Here is an 18,630-nt window from a genome sequence, read left to right on the forward strand (position 1 = left end):
AAGGAAGGAAGGAAGGAAGGAAGGAAGGAAGGAAGGAAGGAAGGAAGGAAGGAAAGAAGGAAGGGAAGAGAAAGAAAGAAAGAAAGAAAGAAAGAAAGGAAGGAAGAAAGAAAAGAAGGAAGAAAAAGAAAAACAAGTACTCTGTTCTATCATATCTCATAAACTTAATTTACCTATAGGAATGAATATCATTTTCTTAAGCACCTAACTTGTTTTAAATTTTTAAATGATCACCCTAGAGGTAGGAAGAAAAAGTCCTAGTTATTCCTAACCTAAACAATCATATTATTTCTTGGTTTCCATACTCTGTAATTGTCTTTATAATGGATCAGGGCAGATCAGCCTCATGAGCATGGGAAGACAAGGAATCCGTGCTAAGATCCTCGGCCACATCCAACTATTTTGAAGCTACCCAGGCTTAAAGAATTTGAGAAGAAGGAAGAGGGATGTGGGAAAAGGTATGTATATCTGTTGGGATGATTGCCAACATTTTGTACTCTCCCAGGGAATTCTAATGAGTTTAATGGGCAATGGACAGGGAAGGGAGTCATTCAAGCATAATATTTACACAATGATCCTCTTTTTATAAAAACATTAATTTGCTAGTGATTAGTCACGAATCTGCCTATGTGTTAAATGCCCAATATACTCTGGCCTTCTGACTTGAGAAGGGAAGACTGAGGAAGGACGTGACCAGAGGTTTCAAATATTTGAATATGTGGAAGGGGGATTGGGTCTGTATAGCTGAGCCTCAGGTGACAGAATTCAGATGAAAAGGTGGGAATTTCAAAGGAGTAGATTATATTATTATATTATATTTCAAGAATATATTTCATATATGTTATATTTCAAGAGGATTGTTATATGGAAAAAAATCCTAAAATTCACAATTTGCCATTGGAATAGGCTGTCTTAGAAAGTAATGAGTTCTTATCACTAGAAGTTTGAAATTATATGAACACTTGTTAGGGATCTGGTACAAAGAATCCATGGCAAAAGTGTATATGGCGGTGGTGGTGGTGGTGAGACAATGTGAAAACTCTGCAGTGTGACCTAAAAATTCTACACTTGATAATCTAAGCCTAGGCATTGAGTTCCCACTAAAATGAGGTCACTCTTTCAGGGGCTTGGAACGGTCTGATATATCATCTCTTTGAGTGGTGCCCAGTTCTTCATGCCAAGACCTCAAGAAGCCTTTTATGCCAGAACACATGCACTATATGAAAAGAGACTCTTTTCTCCTCTAGTGTTTTAAAAACATAAGACAGAAGTAACTCACATTACCATGAGCCAAAAAACAGTGGGAAAATCTCTCTGCTTCTTGAAAACAGAGCAGAGAGCAGGATAATCAGAAAGCCATTCAAAAGGGAGCTCTGTATTGCTCTAATGGGAGCTATTTGGAGCCCTGAGTGAAGAATGGCAAGTAGCTCCCTAGGAAAAGAAAGATGGCCTTAGTTTGATCCTTTGTCAGGCCATGCTGAAGCTGCACAAAACTGGGGTTTTCTTTTCTTCCTGATCAGCAGGTTTCATAATTAATAGTAAAAGTTAGTATTTATTCAGTGCTCTGAGTTTTGCAAAACACTTTCCAAATATTGTCCTTAAACACCCCTTGGAGTCAGGCACTATTATATCTTCATTTTTCAGATGAGGAAACTGAATAGGTAAACAGAATTTTATATAGGCAAATAGGCAAAAAAAAAATAACAATAATAGGCAAATAGAAGTTAAAGTGATTTTGTCCAAGACATTTGAATTTAGGTCTTCCTTGCTCTAGGAATCCCTGTCTTACTCCAGCATTCTATCTTTACTGCATCACCTAGCTGCTTCCAAATATTATCTCTGTGCTATCTCTCTTATTTCATATTCCCTGAAATGGCAGTAAAGAAAGGTGAGACATTAAGTTGGTGGCATAGTCAGGGAAAGCCCAGGCATTTCAGACTCCGTGGTGTCTCCTCTAGACCTCTGGTGAAGTGCCACTTTTAACTATCAATAGAGATAAATAAGGAAACCATAGAACATTTATGTATGTTTATAGAAACCACACACAATGAAGCAATAACTCTACAAAACCTAAGTGTATTCAAAATAAATAGCAGTTCTAAACTCATTAAGAAAATAGTAGACAGAAGTGCCCCAAGTTGCTGTGAACAAAAAACAAATTTTGGGGGCAACGAGGTTAGGCCAGTGAATTGAAAGCCAGGCCTGGAGATGGGAGATCCTGGGTTCAAATCTGGCCTCAGACACTTACTAGTGATGTGACCTGGGCATGTCACTTAATTCCTATTGCCTGGCCCTTATCACCCTTATGCCTTAGAAGATGTACATGATATTGGTTCTAAGACAAAAGGTAAAGGTATAAAAATAACCTAGTTCTTAGAATGTATAATAACCTTATGAAAAGGCATGAGCAAGGGGCCTGGCCTACCTCCTTTGGGAAGACTCCGTTACCTACCAGCAAGAATTATTGATCTCACGCTAAGATCTACTCAGTCAGTTGGATCTTTCTCCCACTTGACATATACCTGGGTATATCTGTCTGTACAAGAACCTGCATAATCCTTTTTTTTTTTAAGTGATCTTCTTAAGGCTAGGTCTGACCACAGTTTTGATTTTATTTTTTAAATCCTTACCTTCTATCTTAGAATCAATAGTATGTGTCAAGAATATTAAGGGAAATCATGAAAAAAAAAAAACCATGAAGGAGGGAGGCCTAGCAGTACCAGATCTCAAACTGTACTATAAAGCAGCAATCATCAAAACAATATGGCACTGGCTAAGAGATAGAGTGGTGGATCAATGGAATAGATTAGATACATTATATTCAGGAGTAAATGATCTTAGCAACATAGTGTTGATAAACCCAATGATTCCAACTTTTGGAATAAGGACTCACTGTTTAAAAAAAACTGTTTGGAAAACTGGAAAACAGTATGGCAGGAACTAGGTATGGACCAATATCTTGCACCCTATACCAAGATAAGGTCAAAAAGGGTATATGCTTTAGATATAAAGAGTGATACCATAGTTTACCTGCCAGATCTATGGAGAAGGAAAAATTTTTTGACCAAATAAGAGATAGAGAACCTTATAAGATATAAAATGAGTAATTTGATTAAATTATATCAATTTAATATTAAATATTATTGTTCATTAAATATTAATAACATTAACTATTAAAACTATTATAAATTTAATATCAATAAAAATTAATATTAAATTATAAAGCATTTGTACAAACAAAATGAATGTAACCAAGATTAGAAGGGAAACAAACTGGGGGAAAATTTTTTAATACATTTCTTTGATAAAGATCTAATTTCTAAAATCTTTAAAGAACTAAGTCAAATTTATAAGAATACAAGCCATTCCCCAATTGACAAATGGTCAGAGGAGATGAATAAGCAATTTTCAGATGAAAAAAAATCAAAGCTACCCATAATCATATGAAAATCTGTTCTAAATTCCTCTAGATTAGAGAAATATAAATTAAAACAATGCTAAAGTGCCACCTCACACCTATCAAATTGGCAAATATGGCAATAAAGGAAAGTGATGAATGTTGGAGGGGATGTGGCAAAATTGGGACATTAATGCATTGCTGGTGGAGCTGGGAACTGATCCAACCATTCTGGAGGGCAATTTGGAACTATATCCAAAGGGATATAAAACTGTGCATACCCTTTGATCTGGTAATACCACTATTGAGTCTGTCTCCCAAAGAGATAAGAAAAAGGGGAAAGGAGCTACTTGAGCAAATATACTTATAGCAGATCTTTTTGTGGTGGCAAAGAATTGGAAGTTGAGGGATGTCCATCAATTGGAGGTATGTCTGAACAATTTGTGGTACATGTTGGTAATGGAATATTATTGTACTAGAGAAAATGATAAGCAAGATGACTTCAGAAAAAGCTGGAAATATCTGCATGAACAGATGTAGAGCAAAATAAGCAGAACCGGGAGAACACTGTAACAGTGATAGCAACATTGTAAAATGATCAACTGTGAAAAGTTGGCTTCTCTCTGCAATGCAATGATCTGGGACAATCCTGAAAGACTTATGAAGGGGAATGCTATCCACCTCTAAAGAAAGAATTGTTGGAGTCAGATTGATGCAGATCAAAGCACATTATCTTTCATATCAGTGTATTTGGGATTTTATTTTGGGGTTTGGGTTATATATGAGTGGCTCTTACAACAGTGACCAATATGGAAGTATGTTCTGCATGATAATTAAAAAAAAAAAGAATCACTTCTATGTTTTGGTTCCAAGACAGCAGAATAGTCAGGGCTAGGTAACTGAAATTAAGTGACTTCCTCAGAATCATATAGCTAGGAAGTGTCTGAGGCCAAATTTGAACCCAGAACCTCTCATCTCAGGTCTGGCTCTCTATCCACTGAACCACCTAGCTGTTCCTAAAAACTTGCATATTCTTATTGGCTTTGTCTGTACATTAAACCATCTTGTCCCAGCTACTCTATAATTAGGGCCACAGAAAAAGCACTCACTGAATTTGGAGTGAGAGGATCTGGAATCAAATTCCATCTCTCTGCCTTGTTATCTGTATGACCTTGAGTTATTTCTCTGAGCTTGTTTCCTTATCTGTAAAGTAGAGGGAGTTGGACTACCTCCAGCTCTGATGAACTTCAGGGGAAGGGATAGGATTTGTCTTTCCTCATTAAAAAGTGACACAACTCTGAGTAGCTTGCATATTACATCCTATAATACATCTGACAATATGAGCTAAGAAGGCTTTTAAAGAGGAGGGGGCAAAGGGACTATCAGTAGAACACATCTCAAAGAGATAACCATTCTTCTGAATATTCTTACCTTGTCCCCCAAATAAGATGGTGGTGCAATCCAATACACACTGTGGACTGAAGAAGGCAGCTCCTGAATATCAGCCACCACACTGTTACTGCCTGGATTGAACGTGACAGGGATGGCCATTTGATCTGCCGTCTCCAGATGCCAACCTATCATGTCAACAAACTGGAACACAAAAATACAGGAATAGAACTTCTTCATACCTTTCCTTCATGAACTCTGCTACTGCATACTTCTTTTAAAAATACATTTTAAAACATTATTTGGAAATGTGTTATTAAAAATTGAAAAACATTTTTAATAAAAAAAATACACTTTAGGGATGACTTTTGTCTTTTTTTGTCCCTTTACTTCCCACCCTCCTCAAGATTTAATCTGCCCTTTTACAAAGAAAAACAATTAGATAAAAACATCTGCTACAGTGACTGTATTAGACATTGTATATGATATTCTATAATTGTCTTCCATTGTTTCCATTGCAGACTTCTAACTCAATTGTTTGCAATATGGAAGCCGTACTGTTACACATTTCCCATGAAAGCTTGCATCAAAGCCACCAAATAAAGACTTAACCACATCATACTCAACATATTCTGGAATAGCAAAGCTTTGGATAGAATCTCACCCCAAGAAACTCCTTATAGAAGACAAGTGCTTCATCAATCCTCATAATTAATTAATTAATTCATCCTCATAATTAATCCTTTCCAATGTTACATGGAATACAGTGGCATCCTTTAAATTTTATTCTACTTTATAGACAGGGCATAAATAGCATGGTTAAAAATCTCTACCAAGTCATAAAATAATTGATGGAAAATTATGAAAAAGAAGAAATAACTGGTAAATTTAGAGTAAGGAATGGTCCTTTTCTTGGTCAAAGAAATGGTAGTCTTTTCTGATTCTCCTAAAAAAGCCAGGTATGAGACTGATAACCCTCTTCCCCCTCCCCCTTTCTTTTCTTAGTTTATCTCCTTGAAAAAGGTAAACAATTAAAAATGAAATAGGTCTTCTTTTACTATTGGTTGAATATGACTCACATTGAGAAAACAAGGATGCTCATATTGAAATTATGAAGACAAGAAATTACTTAGGGCTTTAAGTATACTTTATAGGGCTAGAGGGAAGGATAGAAAAAATAAAATGATAAATTATAATGGAAAGAGATAAAAAAAAAACTGGGGAAAGCTAGATAGTACAGGAGATAAGAGTCCCAGCCCTGGAGTTGAGAAGACTTGAGTTCTAATGTATCCTTAGACATTTCCTAGCTGTGTGACTCTGGGCAAGTCACTTAACTCTGCTGAGCCCTTGCCATTCTTCTATCTTAGAATTGATACTAAGATAGAATGTAAAATTTTTTGGGGGGAGGGAAGAAATAAAAAACTGAGAATAAGGAGAGGAGGGAAAAGGAAAAAAGGATGCTAAATCTGGTATTTCAGAATACTACAGCCCATCCTTATCAATATAAAGGCTAACAAGTCAAACAGCTCAAAAAGTTGAAATTTCAGTTGAATTTAGTTGGCCTTCTTTTAACATGTGGTAACTAAGTAAAAGTAGAAATACTGCAATGTCTGTCCTACCTTAGCCCTCCGTTTATTTGTACTATGACAGTGGTCACTTATTCCAAAACAGAAGCAGCTGGTACATCCCTTTGGATTGCTGGGGTCCAAGTAAAATGACCCCTTCTGACAAACGTTACATTCTGCACCTTCTACATTTTCCTATTGAAGCAAAAAAGAAATGAGGTCAGTGAGATGTGTTTTTTTTAAGACCCTTGATAGCATTCTGTTGTTCTCAAACCCAATGAAAATGTCAAATATTGGCACCCAGTGTCACAAAACATTAAAAGACATGATTGGCTACATGTGGATTTTTCAAGTTTGGGAGTTCTGAGCTTCAGTGTGCTAAGTTGATGGGGTGTCTGTATAAATCTTGCACCAAAATAGTAAGCTTCCAAGAGGAGTTGCTAGGCTACCTAAGAAAACACAAACTATCCCAGGTTAAAATGGAGCAAGTCAAAGATCAGAAGTGGGATATGGCCAGTGAGTGGTCATTGCTCTTCCAGCCTCCACAAGAGACTCAGTCTCAAAAAACAAAGAACGATAAAATTCCATATCAGATATAGAAATGAAAAGCTTCAAAGAATGGGTAGCTCATGTCCCCCCAAAAAACAAAATAAAGAAACAGTTATTCTCAGAGTTGCCATCATCACCCAACAGCTGTTTGGTAGTGCTCCAGAACCAGACTCTCCCTTGTCATCACAAAAAGTAATTAAACCTTGAAGAGAAAAGACCCAGAAGAAGTAGGAGGGTTTAAAATGTGCAGAAGACAAATTCACCATAAATTGGAAGCCATCACTTTTACCTGAAGGTAGAGAGCATGCTTCATCATTGATCCTAATTAGTCATGGTTAGTACTGTGCCAATCAGAATTTTTAAGTCTTTTCAAAGTTTGTTGTTTTTTATAATGGTTGTTCTTTTTGCATGAATTATTCTCTCTGTTCTGCTCACTTCACTTTGTATCAGTTATCCAAATCTTTCCAGTTTTTACTTTCTCATATGCTTCTTGTTTTGATTTAGAGTAGGGCAAGTGGGAGAGAAAAACTAATTTTTGTTAACTGAAAAAATGTTTTTAATTTTAAAAAAGAAGGATTTATTAAACTACTAATAATACTGAGATTGAGGCACTGCTAAGTACTGGATTTACAAAAACAAAGCCTTCAGTGAGCTTATGTTCACCTCCTAGGGGAAGGGAATAAACATTTATATATCATCTACTATGTGTCAAACACTGCGCTAAGTACATACATCCCTTCCACATCATGAGGATTAGGGACACAAAGCCTCTGTGATCTGGAAAATAGGTGTAAAATTTTTTCAGCCTTCCCTTCGTATCAGAGAAGAAGTCTGAATTTTTCCTTTTTCTTTTTTGTGTTGTTTGTGCCTTATATGCATTTATGAGATACTATACTCCTTAAGATATGTCTACATTTCTAGCCTATATGTGTCAGCTGCTTACAAACTTTAACTTTTCACTTATTTTAACTTCTTTTAAAAATTATTTATATTTGTGTTATTACAAGATAAAATATATTGATATTACACAACACTAAACATGTATTTTATACATTTCTGAGTTTCTTAACTTTCTCTGTGCCCTTTGCTGGCTGGTATGTGCCATCTATGGCTTTTGCAAAAGTTTCCCCAAATTCTCATTTAATTTTTAGGCCAAGCCATGATATATTAAAGCCATGATGAGCAAAATCATAATGTATAGGGAATACTTCTGCTTTACAGAATCTGTTAATCAGTTTGGCTTTGTTCCCACTATAGTATATCTTTCTGTCAGAGAATCACCAAAATGCATGAGATTTGAAAAGGAGCAGAGGTGAAACAGGAAGAGGAGGTCATAGGGAAGAAGCAAGGGTCTGTGCCAAAGGGGAAAGCCAAGTCAGGAAAGGGTTGTTTCCATAGACTCAGTTAGGAATTTGAATTTGGAGGTTCTTATATTTAAATACTCTCAGTATAGAGATTGCAAACTAGCAACACCTTAATTATGTGTACTACTGAGGAACCGTGTAGTATAATGGAGAGAAGCCTCAGAACTGGTCACAGCTTATTCAGGTCCTGTCTTGAACACATATTGGTTGTGTGACCCTAGTCAAGTCACTTAACCTCTTGATGCACTAGGTAATTTTTTCCAACTGGAAGGTAAAGAACAGGGACTAATCTTCATTCATGGGGGAAGTTCTCTACCTGGGAGTTCTCATTCCAATAAAATCACAGTTTCAGGCTTTATCCCTACTGATAAATTCACATGTCCTTGAATATCTCTTCATACTTTAATACTTTAGGAACTGATAATCTTCAATGCAGATCATACTGCAACACCCCTGAATCTTGGTGAATTAACTTCAAAAATATCCATGTCCTCATGGATCTAATCTTCTAGTGATGAATCATTCAACATTTAGCAGGCTGATCCTTGGATGCCTCAGGCACTGTTCTAAGCTGCTATGCTCAGAAGAGCTGAGTTCAAATACAGTCTTCGATACTTGCTAGTTGTATGACCCTGGGAAATCACTTAACCACTTTTGGCCTCAGTTTCCTCTTTTGTAAAATGGAGCTCATAATAGCACCTATCTGTTGTGATTGTTGTGAGGACCAGGTGAAATAATATCTGTAAAACTGTAAAAAGGAATTCTTTGTCCTTTTTTTAATATAATGGGGGAGCTGGAGGTCCTCTTACCAGAGAGATGTATAGGGATTAACCAGCCTACAATGACAGGAAGTAGAAACCACAGAGACAGGAAGGAGTGACCATAGAGACAGGAAGTGAGGTAGAAAAAGGTTATAAAAGAAGCCAGCGACAGTTGGTTGTACAGTCAGTTGCTGACAGTTAGGTGCTGGCAGTTGCAAGAAAGTTGGCTACTGGGAATGTGTTGGGATATTGGTTGGCGTTTAGTTGATGGAATATAAAAAGTGAGCCTGAGATTACTGATAGAGCTTTTTGGCTTTAGCCTTTAGAGGGCTTTTGGGCTTTTGGGTTTGGGGCTTTTGGTTGGGGCTGTTAGGTTTTTTCCATTCTCAAACTTTTTTGGGAGGTGGTTAGTCTTCGTTGACACACCTAATTGGGTTTGGATTAAACACTGATTGGGTTGGAACTTTGTGGGGTGGTTGTTATTAGTGGTAATTACAGGCAGTTATAGGTAGACATAGGCAGTTTTAGGTAGTAATTATAGGTAGTTATAGGATAACTAGTATAGACATTAGGAAATTTTCTTTCTCTACCTTTTTCCCATATTTCCCTCCTTTACTATATCTCTATTTTAATAAAACTAAATTGTTAATTGTTAAAAGCTGCTCTTTTATTTTTGTCAAACCCCTATTTTAACCTTTACAAAACACTTTGCATATCTTAAGACTCTATTTAATGCTAGTTATTATTATATTAACAATAATAATAATAAATGAAAACCAAATAAAACCCCACCACTTATTTGTTAGCTTCTGATAATTGGTTTGATGTATCTTACCTTACAAAGGCATGCACCTGTCCAAGGATCACAAACTCCTGGCTCAGTCCCATCTTGGTTACAATTGCAGGGAATACATTCAGGGAAACGGTAAAACCCAGAACTACAGCGATCACACTGGCGTCCTGTTATTCTGGGCTTACATCTTTATAAAACCAAAGGGAGAAAATATTCATCATTTTCCTTAGTTTTTCCTTAGGTTTTTTCCTTTCTCGAACTTTTTTCCACCTGCAATGTAATGTTGGGCAAGATGCCACCCCAAGCCAATTAAACAGATGCCACACCTAGGAGTCCTCCATGTAGCTATAATTTTAGTCACCAAATTTGAAAGAAAGAAACAGCCTCAGAGGTTCATTTAATCTACTTCTCTTTTTAAAGCTGAGTTCTTAAGAGGTTAAATGATTTATGGTGGAGATAGCACTTAAATCTTGCTTCCGTTTATGCTGCCTCCTACAATCCCAGACTAACATAAAAAGTTCCCCATAGATTATTATCCCTTCCAACATAATAAAAAATGTTTAAATGTATTATTTATTTATTTTTAAGATCCTTTCTTTTTTAGATTTTGAATTCTAAATTCTTTCTTTCCTTCTCATTCCATCCCCCAGCTACTGAAAAGACAACCAATATGTTATAAATTTTACATGTGAAATCAGGCAAAATACATTTCCATATTAGTCATGTTTCAAAAAAAAAAGCAAGAAAAATAAAGGAAGTGAGAAAATTATACCTCAATTTGCCTTAGAGTTTGCCAGTACTCTCTCTGGAGGAAGATAACATTTTTTCATCATAAGTATACTGGAATTGTCTTGGATTATTGTATTGATCAGAGTAGCTGAGTATTTTACAGTTAATCATCATTTCAATATTGCTGTCACTGTCCACAATGATAACCCAGTTCTGTTCACTTCACTTTGCAACAGTTCATCTAGGTCTTGACATGTCAATATAACTAATTTGGAATGAGGGTAAAAAACATCATACTGAGAAGGGGTCCAGAGATTGCCAGATAGCTTAGAATTTCTTCCTTAAAGAGATCAAATCAAGTTTTCTAGGAACCATGGCCCAGATTCTATATTAGGGATTCCTGAACTTTTTGTGTGTGAGGGATCCCTTTAGTGGTCTGATAGTACCTTTAGGCCTCCTTTCTCAGGATAATGTTTTTAAATGTTTAAAAAGCAATACATAGAATTAAAAAGAAAGCCAATTATAGTGAAACATAGTTACCAAATATTAGCCAAAAAAAAAAAAGATTTATGGTTAAGAACCCCTGTCCTAATGTAGTTATTTCAAGGTTACCCCATTTTTCCCATCCCAAATCCCTGCCAAAATAATTCCCTACCTTTGTTTTTTCATTGCATAAAGATAAAAATATAAGAACATGGTTAAGATAACTTTTCAGTAGGATATAATCACTCAAAATCAAAGAGCAATAATTATTGAATCATAGAGTTGTAGGGGTCAGAAGGAAGCTTGTTCATTTGCTCCCAAACCCACTCAAATCATGAACTGCCACTTATCTTTGCCCAATGGTCATCCATTCTCTACACATTGCACCATAAAGCACTATAAAAATGCTAGCTATTGTTAGTATTACCACTATTTAAGATGATTCTGTTCCCTTTTGGGTTAGCTATTATTGTTTAGGATATTTTCCAAATCTTGTCTTTGATATTTTCTAGTCTAGACAATTGGCTATTAGATCTTTTCTTATTCTTATCAGATGGAGGGGTAGGTCTGCTTTGGACACAAAACACAGAGAGAGGAAACTGAGACAGAAGATGAACTTCAGGGACCTCATAACTTTCTAAGGTTGCCTCTTTCTAGCTTCATTTGGATGAGAAGAAATAGACAAGGATCACATATAAAAACCTCACAAAACATAGGATAACAGAATACTTTTATAAGATAACCTCTAATACACAAATGAATTCACCTAAAAGTTGTAAATTGTACTCTAATTTAAACACTGAATTAAAAAATCTTATATAGTAAGAAGGGAGTTCTTCACAAAATTCATGAGGATTTTTTGGTTTTATTTTTTTATCATGCTGCTTTGCCTAGAAGAGTTGGTCCCTAGAGATTCTTTAATGGAGAAATCACTCTATCACCTGAGTGCTGAGTGGTACAGACAGAGCTATAGGAGTTCAGAGGAAAGAGAGATTCCTGTGGGCAACTGCCAGCAGGAGGACATCACTAAGGAAATTAGTGGGGCCTGGAGAGTTAATATGGTGGGCTAAAGAAAGGTGGCAAAGAAAGCATCCCTTTTAATATTATTGAAAAACTAAACATACCCATTTTCTGGTTTAAGAATAAGAAGGAGGACAGTTGAGATTGACAAGCTGTTATAGAATCTGGGGCTAGACAATACTCAATTAATAGATGAGCAAACTGGGACAGGAGAAAGTTAAATATTTTGCCCAAAGTCACAAAGGCAATAAGCAGAAGAGCAAGAATTCAAACTTAAGTGCTATAAATTCATTGCTCACACCTCAGGTTATTTCAGAAACTCTCTGGGAGGAGGTGACATTTCATGAGCTGGGCAGGAAGAAATCTGATGAGCTAGGAGGGCACAAATGGGGCAGAGGTAGGAATAAGATGGGGGGATGAACTGTGAAGCTTGAATAGAAAATAGAAGACCCCAAGCCAAGAAATGAAAGATTACTGAGCATACAAATTACTATGAAAATATCGCAGGAAAGAAAAAGATTCATGTATGTAACAAAGAAACAATAAGATTTTTAAATTTTTGTTTTGTGGCATTGTATTTGATGCCAAGAGATGTGAGTCTAAACCTCCCTGTGTTCTTTAGTACCTATATGACTTTGGACAACTCATTTTCCTTCTCTGAGACTCAGATTTCCCTTCTGTAAAATGGAGTAGTTGGGCTAGATGACCTCTAAGGTTTCTACTGTCTGTCTGTCTAATAGAAAGAGCACTGCATTTGAAATCAAAGGACCTGGGCTTGAATCAAGGTTCTACCATTTTCCATTTGTGTGATCTTTGGGCTTTATTTTCCTTAATTGGAAGAATTTGGACTGGATGGCCCCTAAGATTTCTCCTAATTTTAAACTTTAGAGTGAACTTATGTTTCAAGACATTTGGGTCTGAGCTGCCCTAAAATAAATCTGACCTTGAGACATTCCTCCAGGTTAAATTTCTGCTTCTAAGGGACCTGCCCTGATTCTCATTTCAAAGACTGCCTACAGGCAGGCAGATTCTAGCAGATGCCAGTCCCATGGCACAGGAAAGCTCTAGGAGAGACGTATTGGGGTTGCAGTTCAAGTGAAAGTCATCTCTTAGGTGATGGGCAAGATGCCAATAATTATATAACAACCAACATAAAAGATGTATGTGAGTGCACACATACATTAGAAATTCTGACCAAGATGAACAGGCCTTTTTAAACTCAGTAAGTATTATGGGAAACAAACAAACAAACAAATCCCTAAATTTAATTCAGTACTCAACGTCCCTAATCCATCCTTATATGAACAATTATTTACTGAGAGATTAATAAGTGCCTAGCACTCTCCTAGACATTGGTGGGGGGTGGGGCAAAGAGAGGTGACAATTTAAAAGCAATACAATCAAGTATAAGACTAATTAATCTTCTGACCTTAAGGAACCTACACAGGCATTTGAGAGCCCAGACATATGCTGAACATAATTGGAGTGGGAAATTCTCTGTCTCTGTCTCTGTCTCTCTCTCTCTCTCTCTCTCTCATTCTCTCTCTCTCTCTCTCTCTCTCTCTCTCATTCTCTCTCTCTCTTACATACATGCCCTTCCCCCTCTCTGTCTATAATATCCATCCATCCATTCATCTACTGCCCTATCTATCTATCTATCTATCTACCTATGTGGGTGGGGGAGCCCAGAAATAGTCTAGTTTGTCTGGAGTACAGAGTTTTTTGCAGGAGACTAAGAGGAGAAGAGGCTAGAGAGACAAGGTGGTTGTGGAAGTCCTTGGAATACTAGGTGGGGGACTCTAGGATGTTCTCCTTAGGCCTTTGAGAGTCACTGAAAATTTTTAAGCTGAGGAGTAGCAAGACCCAGTCTATGCTTAACATAGATTATTCTGATGGCAATTAGCAGGAGGGGCTGACATGGATAGAGAGGGCTCAAAGATATCTGGTAGGGAGACTAAGGCAATTTTCTAGGTGTGTATTGAGGAGGGCTTGTATTATAGTAGTGGCCATGGCACTTGACATGAGGACAGATACAAGACATGTGAAGATGAAGCTGATAGGGCTTGGTAACTAATTAATTATAGAAGATGAGAAAGAGGAATGCTAATCTCAGTTTCAAAGATGGGATGCTGAATAAATGTTGGTCCCACAGACAAAAATAGTTGTTCATTTGTGGTTGTGTCTGACTCTTTATGACCCCATTTGATTTTCTTGGCAAAGATACTTGGAGTGGTTTTCCATTTCCTTCTCTAGCTCCTTTTACAGATGAAGAAACTGAGGCAAATAGGATTGTGAATTGCCCACAGTCAAAGAGCTAGAAGTGTCTGAAGCAGAATTTGAACTCAGATTGATGATTCTTCCTGACTCCAGGCTGGGTACTCTATCTACTGCTCCAGAATACTCTGAGTTGTTCCTTCTCTGTGCAATGCCATTAAAAAAGATACCTTACCTCTGCTTTGCCTGGGGATCCTAAGGACTATGGGGCCTTTCTAGCTGACTTGTAGTAGAAACCTGCTCTATAGGTTGTTTCCCTCTATTCCCTAAGAAGAGGGGCTATCATTTGTTTCCTAACACTTAGCATTATGCTTAGCAGATCGTTAAGTGCTTAATAAATGTGTTTCATTCATTCATTCATTCATTCATTCATTCATTTATCCCTGAGGCAGTGGCCACAGATCCCTGACAAGAAAGCTGAAAGATTAGTAAAGAAAAGGCCTGAAATTAGGGGAGAAGCAGTGAGAACAGAAATGAAAGCGTAGATTCAAGAAATACGTGGTGAGGTGAGAAGCCAGATTTCACAGGTGTAAGTCACGAAGTTTACAATTATCTCTATGTAGGTATTTATTGCTATTGGGACAAAGCAGTTGACCATTCAGGACACAGTGCAAGTGATCCAGAGCTGTCCACAGTTCTAATTTATCTAGAAGAACAAGGTTGGGGAATGGGAAGTTAGACCAGGTTACCCCTATACCCTGGCTTAGAAACTCATGGAAGTTAGAGCCAAATTTTGAAAAATTCTTTGCTTGAGCTAAGACCCTTTCCTTGAGTCTTTTAGATCAATGCTTGTTGAGCCTCACTTGGGCTTTTACCCTGAATTTGGACAGCTTCTTTGGATACCACTGAGATGTTATTGGTGATTACACATTCACTGAATCTTCTCAAGCCTCTAGGTTTCATTCTGAATTATTATTTCCTAAGTTGCAAGTGACTTCTGCCTAATCATATGATTCATCTTTACTTTTGGTTTAGTGGAACTTCTTCTGCCATCTAAATTAGTATGAAAACCTTGTTAATCATAAAAAAACTCTATAGAAATACATGTGAAAAGTGTAACATGCAAGAGAACTGTGGAATCTCTGGATCGAATTCACTACCCACAGTGCTTTAGTTATATTTGGGAATCAAAAGTCAAAGCAATTAATGATAGCTAATATTTATATAGCACTTTAAGGTTTGCAAAACCCTTTACAATATTTCTGGAGAAGGAAATGGCAAAACATTCTAGGATCTCTGTCAAGAAAATCCCATGAATAGTATTGGTGTGATATGATTTACTGTGGTCAAAAAGAGTTGGACACAACTGAACAACAATAATTACAAATATTACCTCATTTCATTCTTATAACAACTCTTGTGATAAAGATACTGTTATCCCCATTTATAGATGAAGAAATTGAGGCTGAGGGAGGTAAAGTGTTTTGCCCAGGGTCACACAACTAAGAAGTTTCTGAGACAAGATTCAAACTCAGGTCTCCCTAAGTCCAAGAACAGCAACATACCCACTACAGCAAGCTTCCTCCTAACAAGAGAACCAGATTAATGATGAATCTCTCATGATAACCTCTATTTTTATCTAGCAGTCTTTTATTCCCTTTTTGGATTAAGTAATTTTTTTCTCTCTTATCTTTTTCTCTTTCTTCTACTTGCTGTAGCAAGAAGGTGTCAGAGGTCCCAGTGCCTTTCCTGTACTCCTTATCTCTCAATCGTACATTCTGTGAACTTTCTTCTTTATTTGTGCAGGGAACGTGATCAAAGGCAAGCCCTAATAATGCATAGCATTTTTTGCAGGCAATAAGACTTTTATTATCTTTCATTAATTTCAGCTTTTTTTTTTTCTCCTTAATGTTTCTTATACTACCTGAAACATCATGACATGCTTGTATTGGTATTTTAAAGCTCCCAGGTGTCTTGCTTCCTTTTGGGTATTTTGTCTTTCATTTTTGTGATCAAGGGATCTTGTGGAAATGTTCCTTTGGTATGCATTATGCCTTAATGACTTAACCTTCACTTTGAATGTTTGCTATTGCTAGGATTTCCCTTTCTAGTACTAACCAGTTTTATATGAAAATTCTTATTCTCTCTGTTTTTCGGAAGGGGAAATGCAACTATCCCTTCATTTATTATCATAGTCTTCCAACTTTTAGGTAAGATCTGTGTTTCTTTGTAAGCCCCCTGAGACAACAGAGCTTTATTTTCATAGGAAATACAGTAGCTCTGAATCAATCTCTGTTAATGGTTCAGTAGTTGAATTGAAGTGCCTGGTGAAGGTTTCCTTACAATAGATTGAGTTGAATATTTCTTTTAGTACTGCAAATGTTTCCCTTTGTTGTTGAGTTTTTTTAAATTAAGACTGACTCTTCTTTGTGATCTCTTTAGGGTTTTCTTGGCATAGAGACTGGAGTGGTTTGCCATCTTTCTCTAGCTTATTTTATTGATGAGAAGACTGAGGCAAACAGGGTTAAATGACTTGCCCAGGGTCACACAATTAGTAAGTGGCAAAATCAGATTTGAACTCAGGAAGATGAATTTTCCTGATTCCAAGACCAGCACTCTACTGAGTCTATCCACTGAGCCATCTATCTGCCTAAACAACAGAAATGTCTCCTGTTATCATTTTTTAAAAAACAACAATATTTGGGTTGTCAAGAGGAATGGAAGGATTTTGAAATTCCCGATTTCCATGGTCTTCTCTTTTGAGGTCTTCCCCCACCTCCACTTAAGGCTATTCGACTTACCACTGTTCTATTCTTTTGATCATTTTCCCCCACTTGGGAGCTTTGGTTTCAGACATACATCCTGATAAATTCATCATAGCTTAGACTCTACATGCAGAATTGGTAAAGATTTGTACAGATGGCTTGGAGGTTCCTTCTACAATTTTCTGCTACTTTCTCCTCAAGAGATTTTTTTTTTATCAAGATGGGAAGCCTCATACAACTGAATATAGACCATAGAATCTCACAATTATTAGAAGTCTTCTAAATCATCTGGTCCAAATCCTACTAGAAGGAAGAATAAAAGGAGCCAATAGAGGAGGGTCTTGAGGGTACCACAGAGAGGAGATAACTAATGGAGCAAAGTCTCAATGAAGGTAAAAAAGAAAGAGATAGCCAAGAGCAGAAGTAGGTAGAAATAGATAAAAGGATATTTATACTTATTCCTTTGAGATTGCAAAAAGTAGAGGATAGATATAAAGAAGTGGGCTGAAGTAAAGAGAAAAACAAACAAGGGAACTTGAACTAGATATCCTCTTCTCTGCCAAGTAGAAGGTATTATCATCTGGGAGAAAAGGCAATGTAGTCTAGTAGGAGTGGGCTGTACGTAGAGTCATACCTATATTTGAATCCCAGTTCTAATACGTCCTAGCTGTGTGACACTGGGCAAGTCACCTAACCTCTTTTAGATTCCATTCAAATGGGGTTATTCCCATAATATCTATCTTTCACTATTGCTGTAAGGATTAAAGAGATAAAGTACATATATGCTTCATGGAGTTGAAAGGGATTTATGAATGCATACATAATAACAACATATAATTAATGATTTATGAGTAATTATTATCTGCTGGGGGGGAGAGAAAAGTACTTCTGGATCATTTACTTAAAGGATTAACTCTAGGGAATCAACAAAAGATGGGTAAAAGGATCATAAAACACGGTCCAAAGGAAAACTGAAATAGGACAGCAGAAATACTTGGTGGCACAGATGTACCTCTGTATTGCTCTATAGTTCAGTTCATTTGCAGTCTGGGAACAGAAACAAAGAAAGGAAAATTTAGTTTGATTAATGAAATCCAGGTGTACCCTGAACCTTAAATACACAAAGCTGCTTCTTTTCTTCTTTTTGTATAAAGAATCTCTGAATGTAATTAATCATCACATAAGAAGTACATGGTTTTAACTTCATATTCATCCATCTTAACTTATTTTAGAATTACAAGCTACCAGCAAGTAGAATTGACCTCTTTTTTGTTCTCCAGAATATCTCTGGAAGATTAAAAGTCTCTAGTAAGTCACACATCTGACAGATTATTTAGGTAACTTCTCCCTAGGAAGTAACCTAAGTATTTACCATAGAGGTACATGTTTTCATTACAGAATCAATCAATTAATAAGCATTTACTAAGTATCTACTTTGTGTTAGATCCAGTGCTTAGCATACCATGCAGTATAAATCTTTGATCCTAGGATTGAGTCAAGAATGAATAGAAAACAGAGGTTTTGTTGTATTGTGGCTAGTAATTATGATTTCCCACAATCATCGAATTGAATCTACAAGGGGAAAATGGTGCCCCCTCATT

At 36.7% G+C, this 18,630-nt stretch overlaps 1 protein-coding gene across 1 annotated transcript in view; it reads right to left on the bottom strand.

The window, feature by feature from the left end:
- LAMA3 (laminin subunit alpha 3) overlaps positions 1–18,630 on the bottom strand; it is a 337,939-nt gene that overhangs the window by 94,610 nt on the left and 224,699 nt on the right. The window contains exons 36-38 of the mRNA XM_044682964.1: positions 9,861–10,005; positions 6,406–6,546; positions 4,829–4,990 (exon numbers count right to left, since the gene is read on the bottom strand). Coding sequence (XP_044538899.1) covers positions 4,829–4,990; positions 6,406–6,546; positions 9,861–10,005 — 448 coding nt within the window. The remainder of the gene's footprint in view (positions 1–4,828; positions 4,991–6,405; positions 6,547–9,860; positions 10,006–18,630) is intronic.

This window comes from Gracilinanus agilis, chromosome 1 (assembly GCF_016433145.1).
Source record: "Gracilinanus agilis isolate LMUSP501 chromosome 1, AgileGrace, whole genome shotgun sequence".
NCBI classification, from domain to species: domain Eukaryota; kingdom Metazoa; phylum Chordata; class Mammalia; order Didelphimorphia; family Didelphidae; genus Gracilinanus; species Gracilinanus agilis.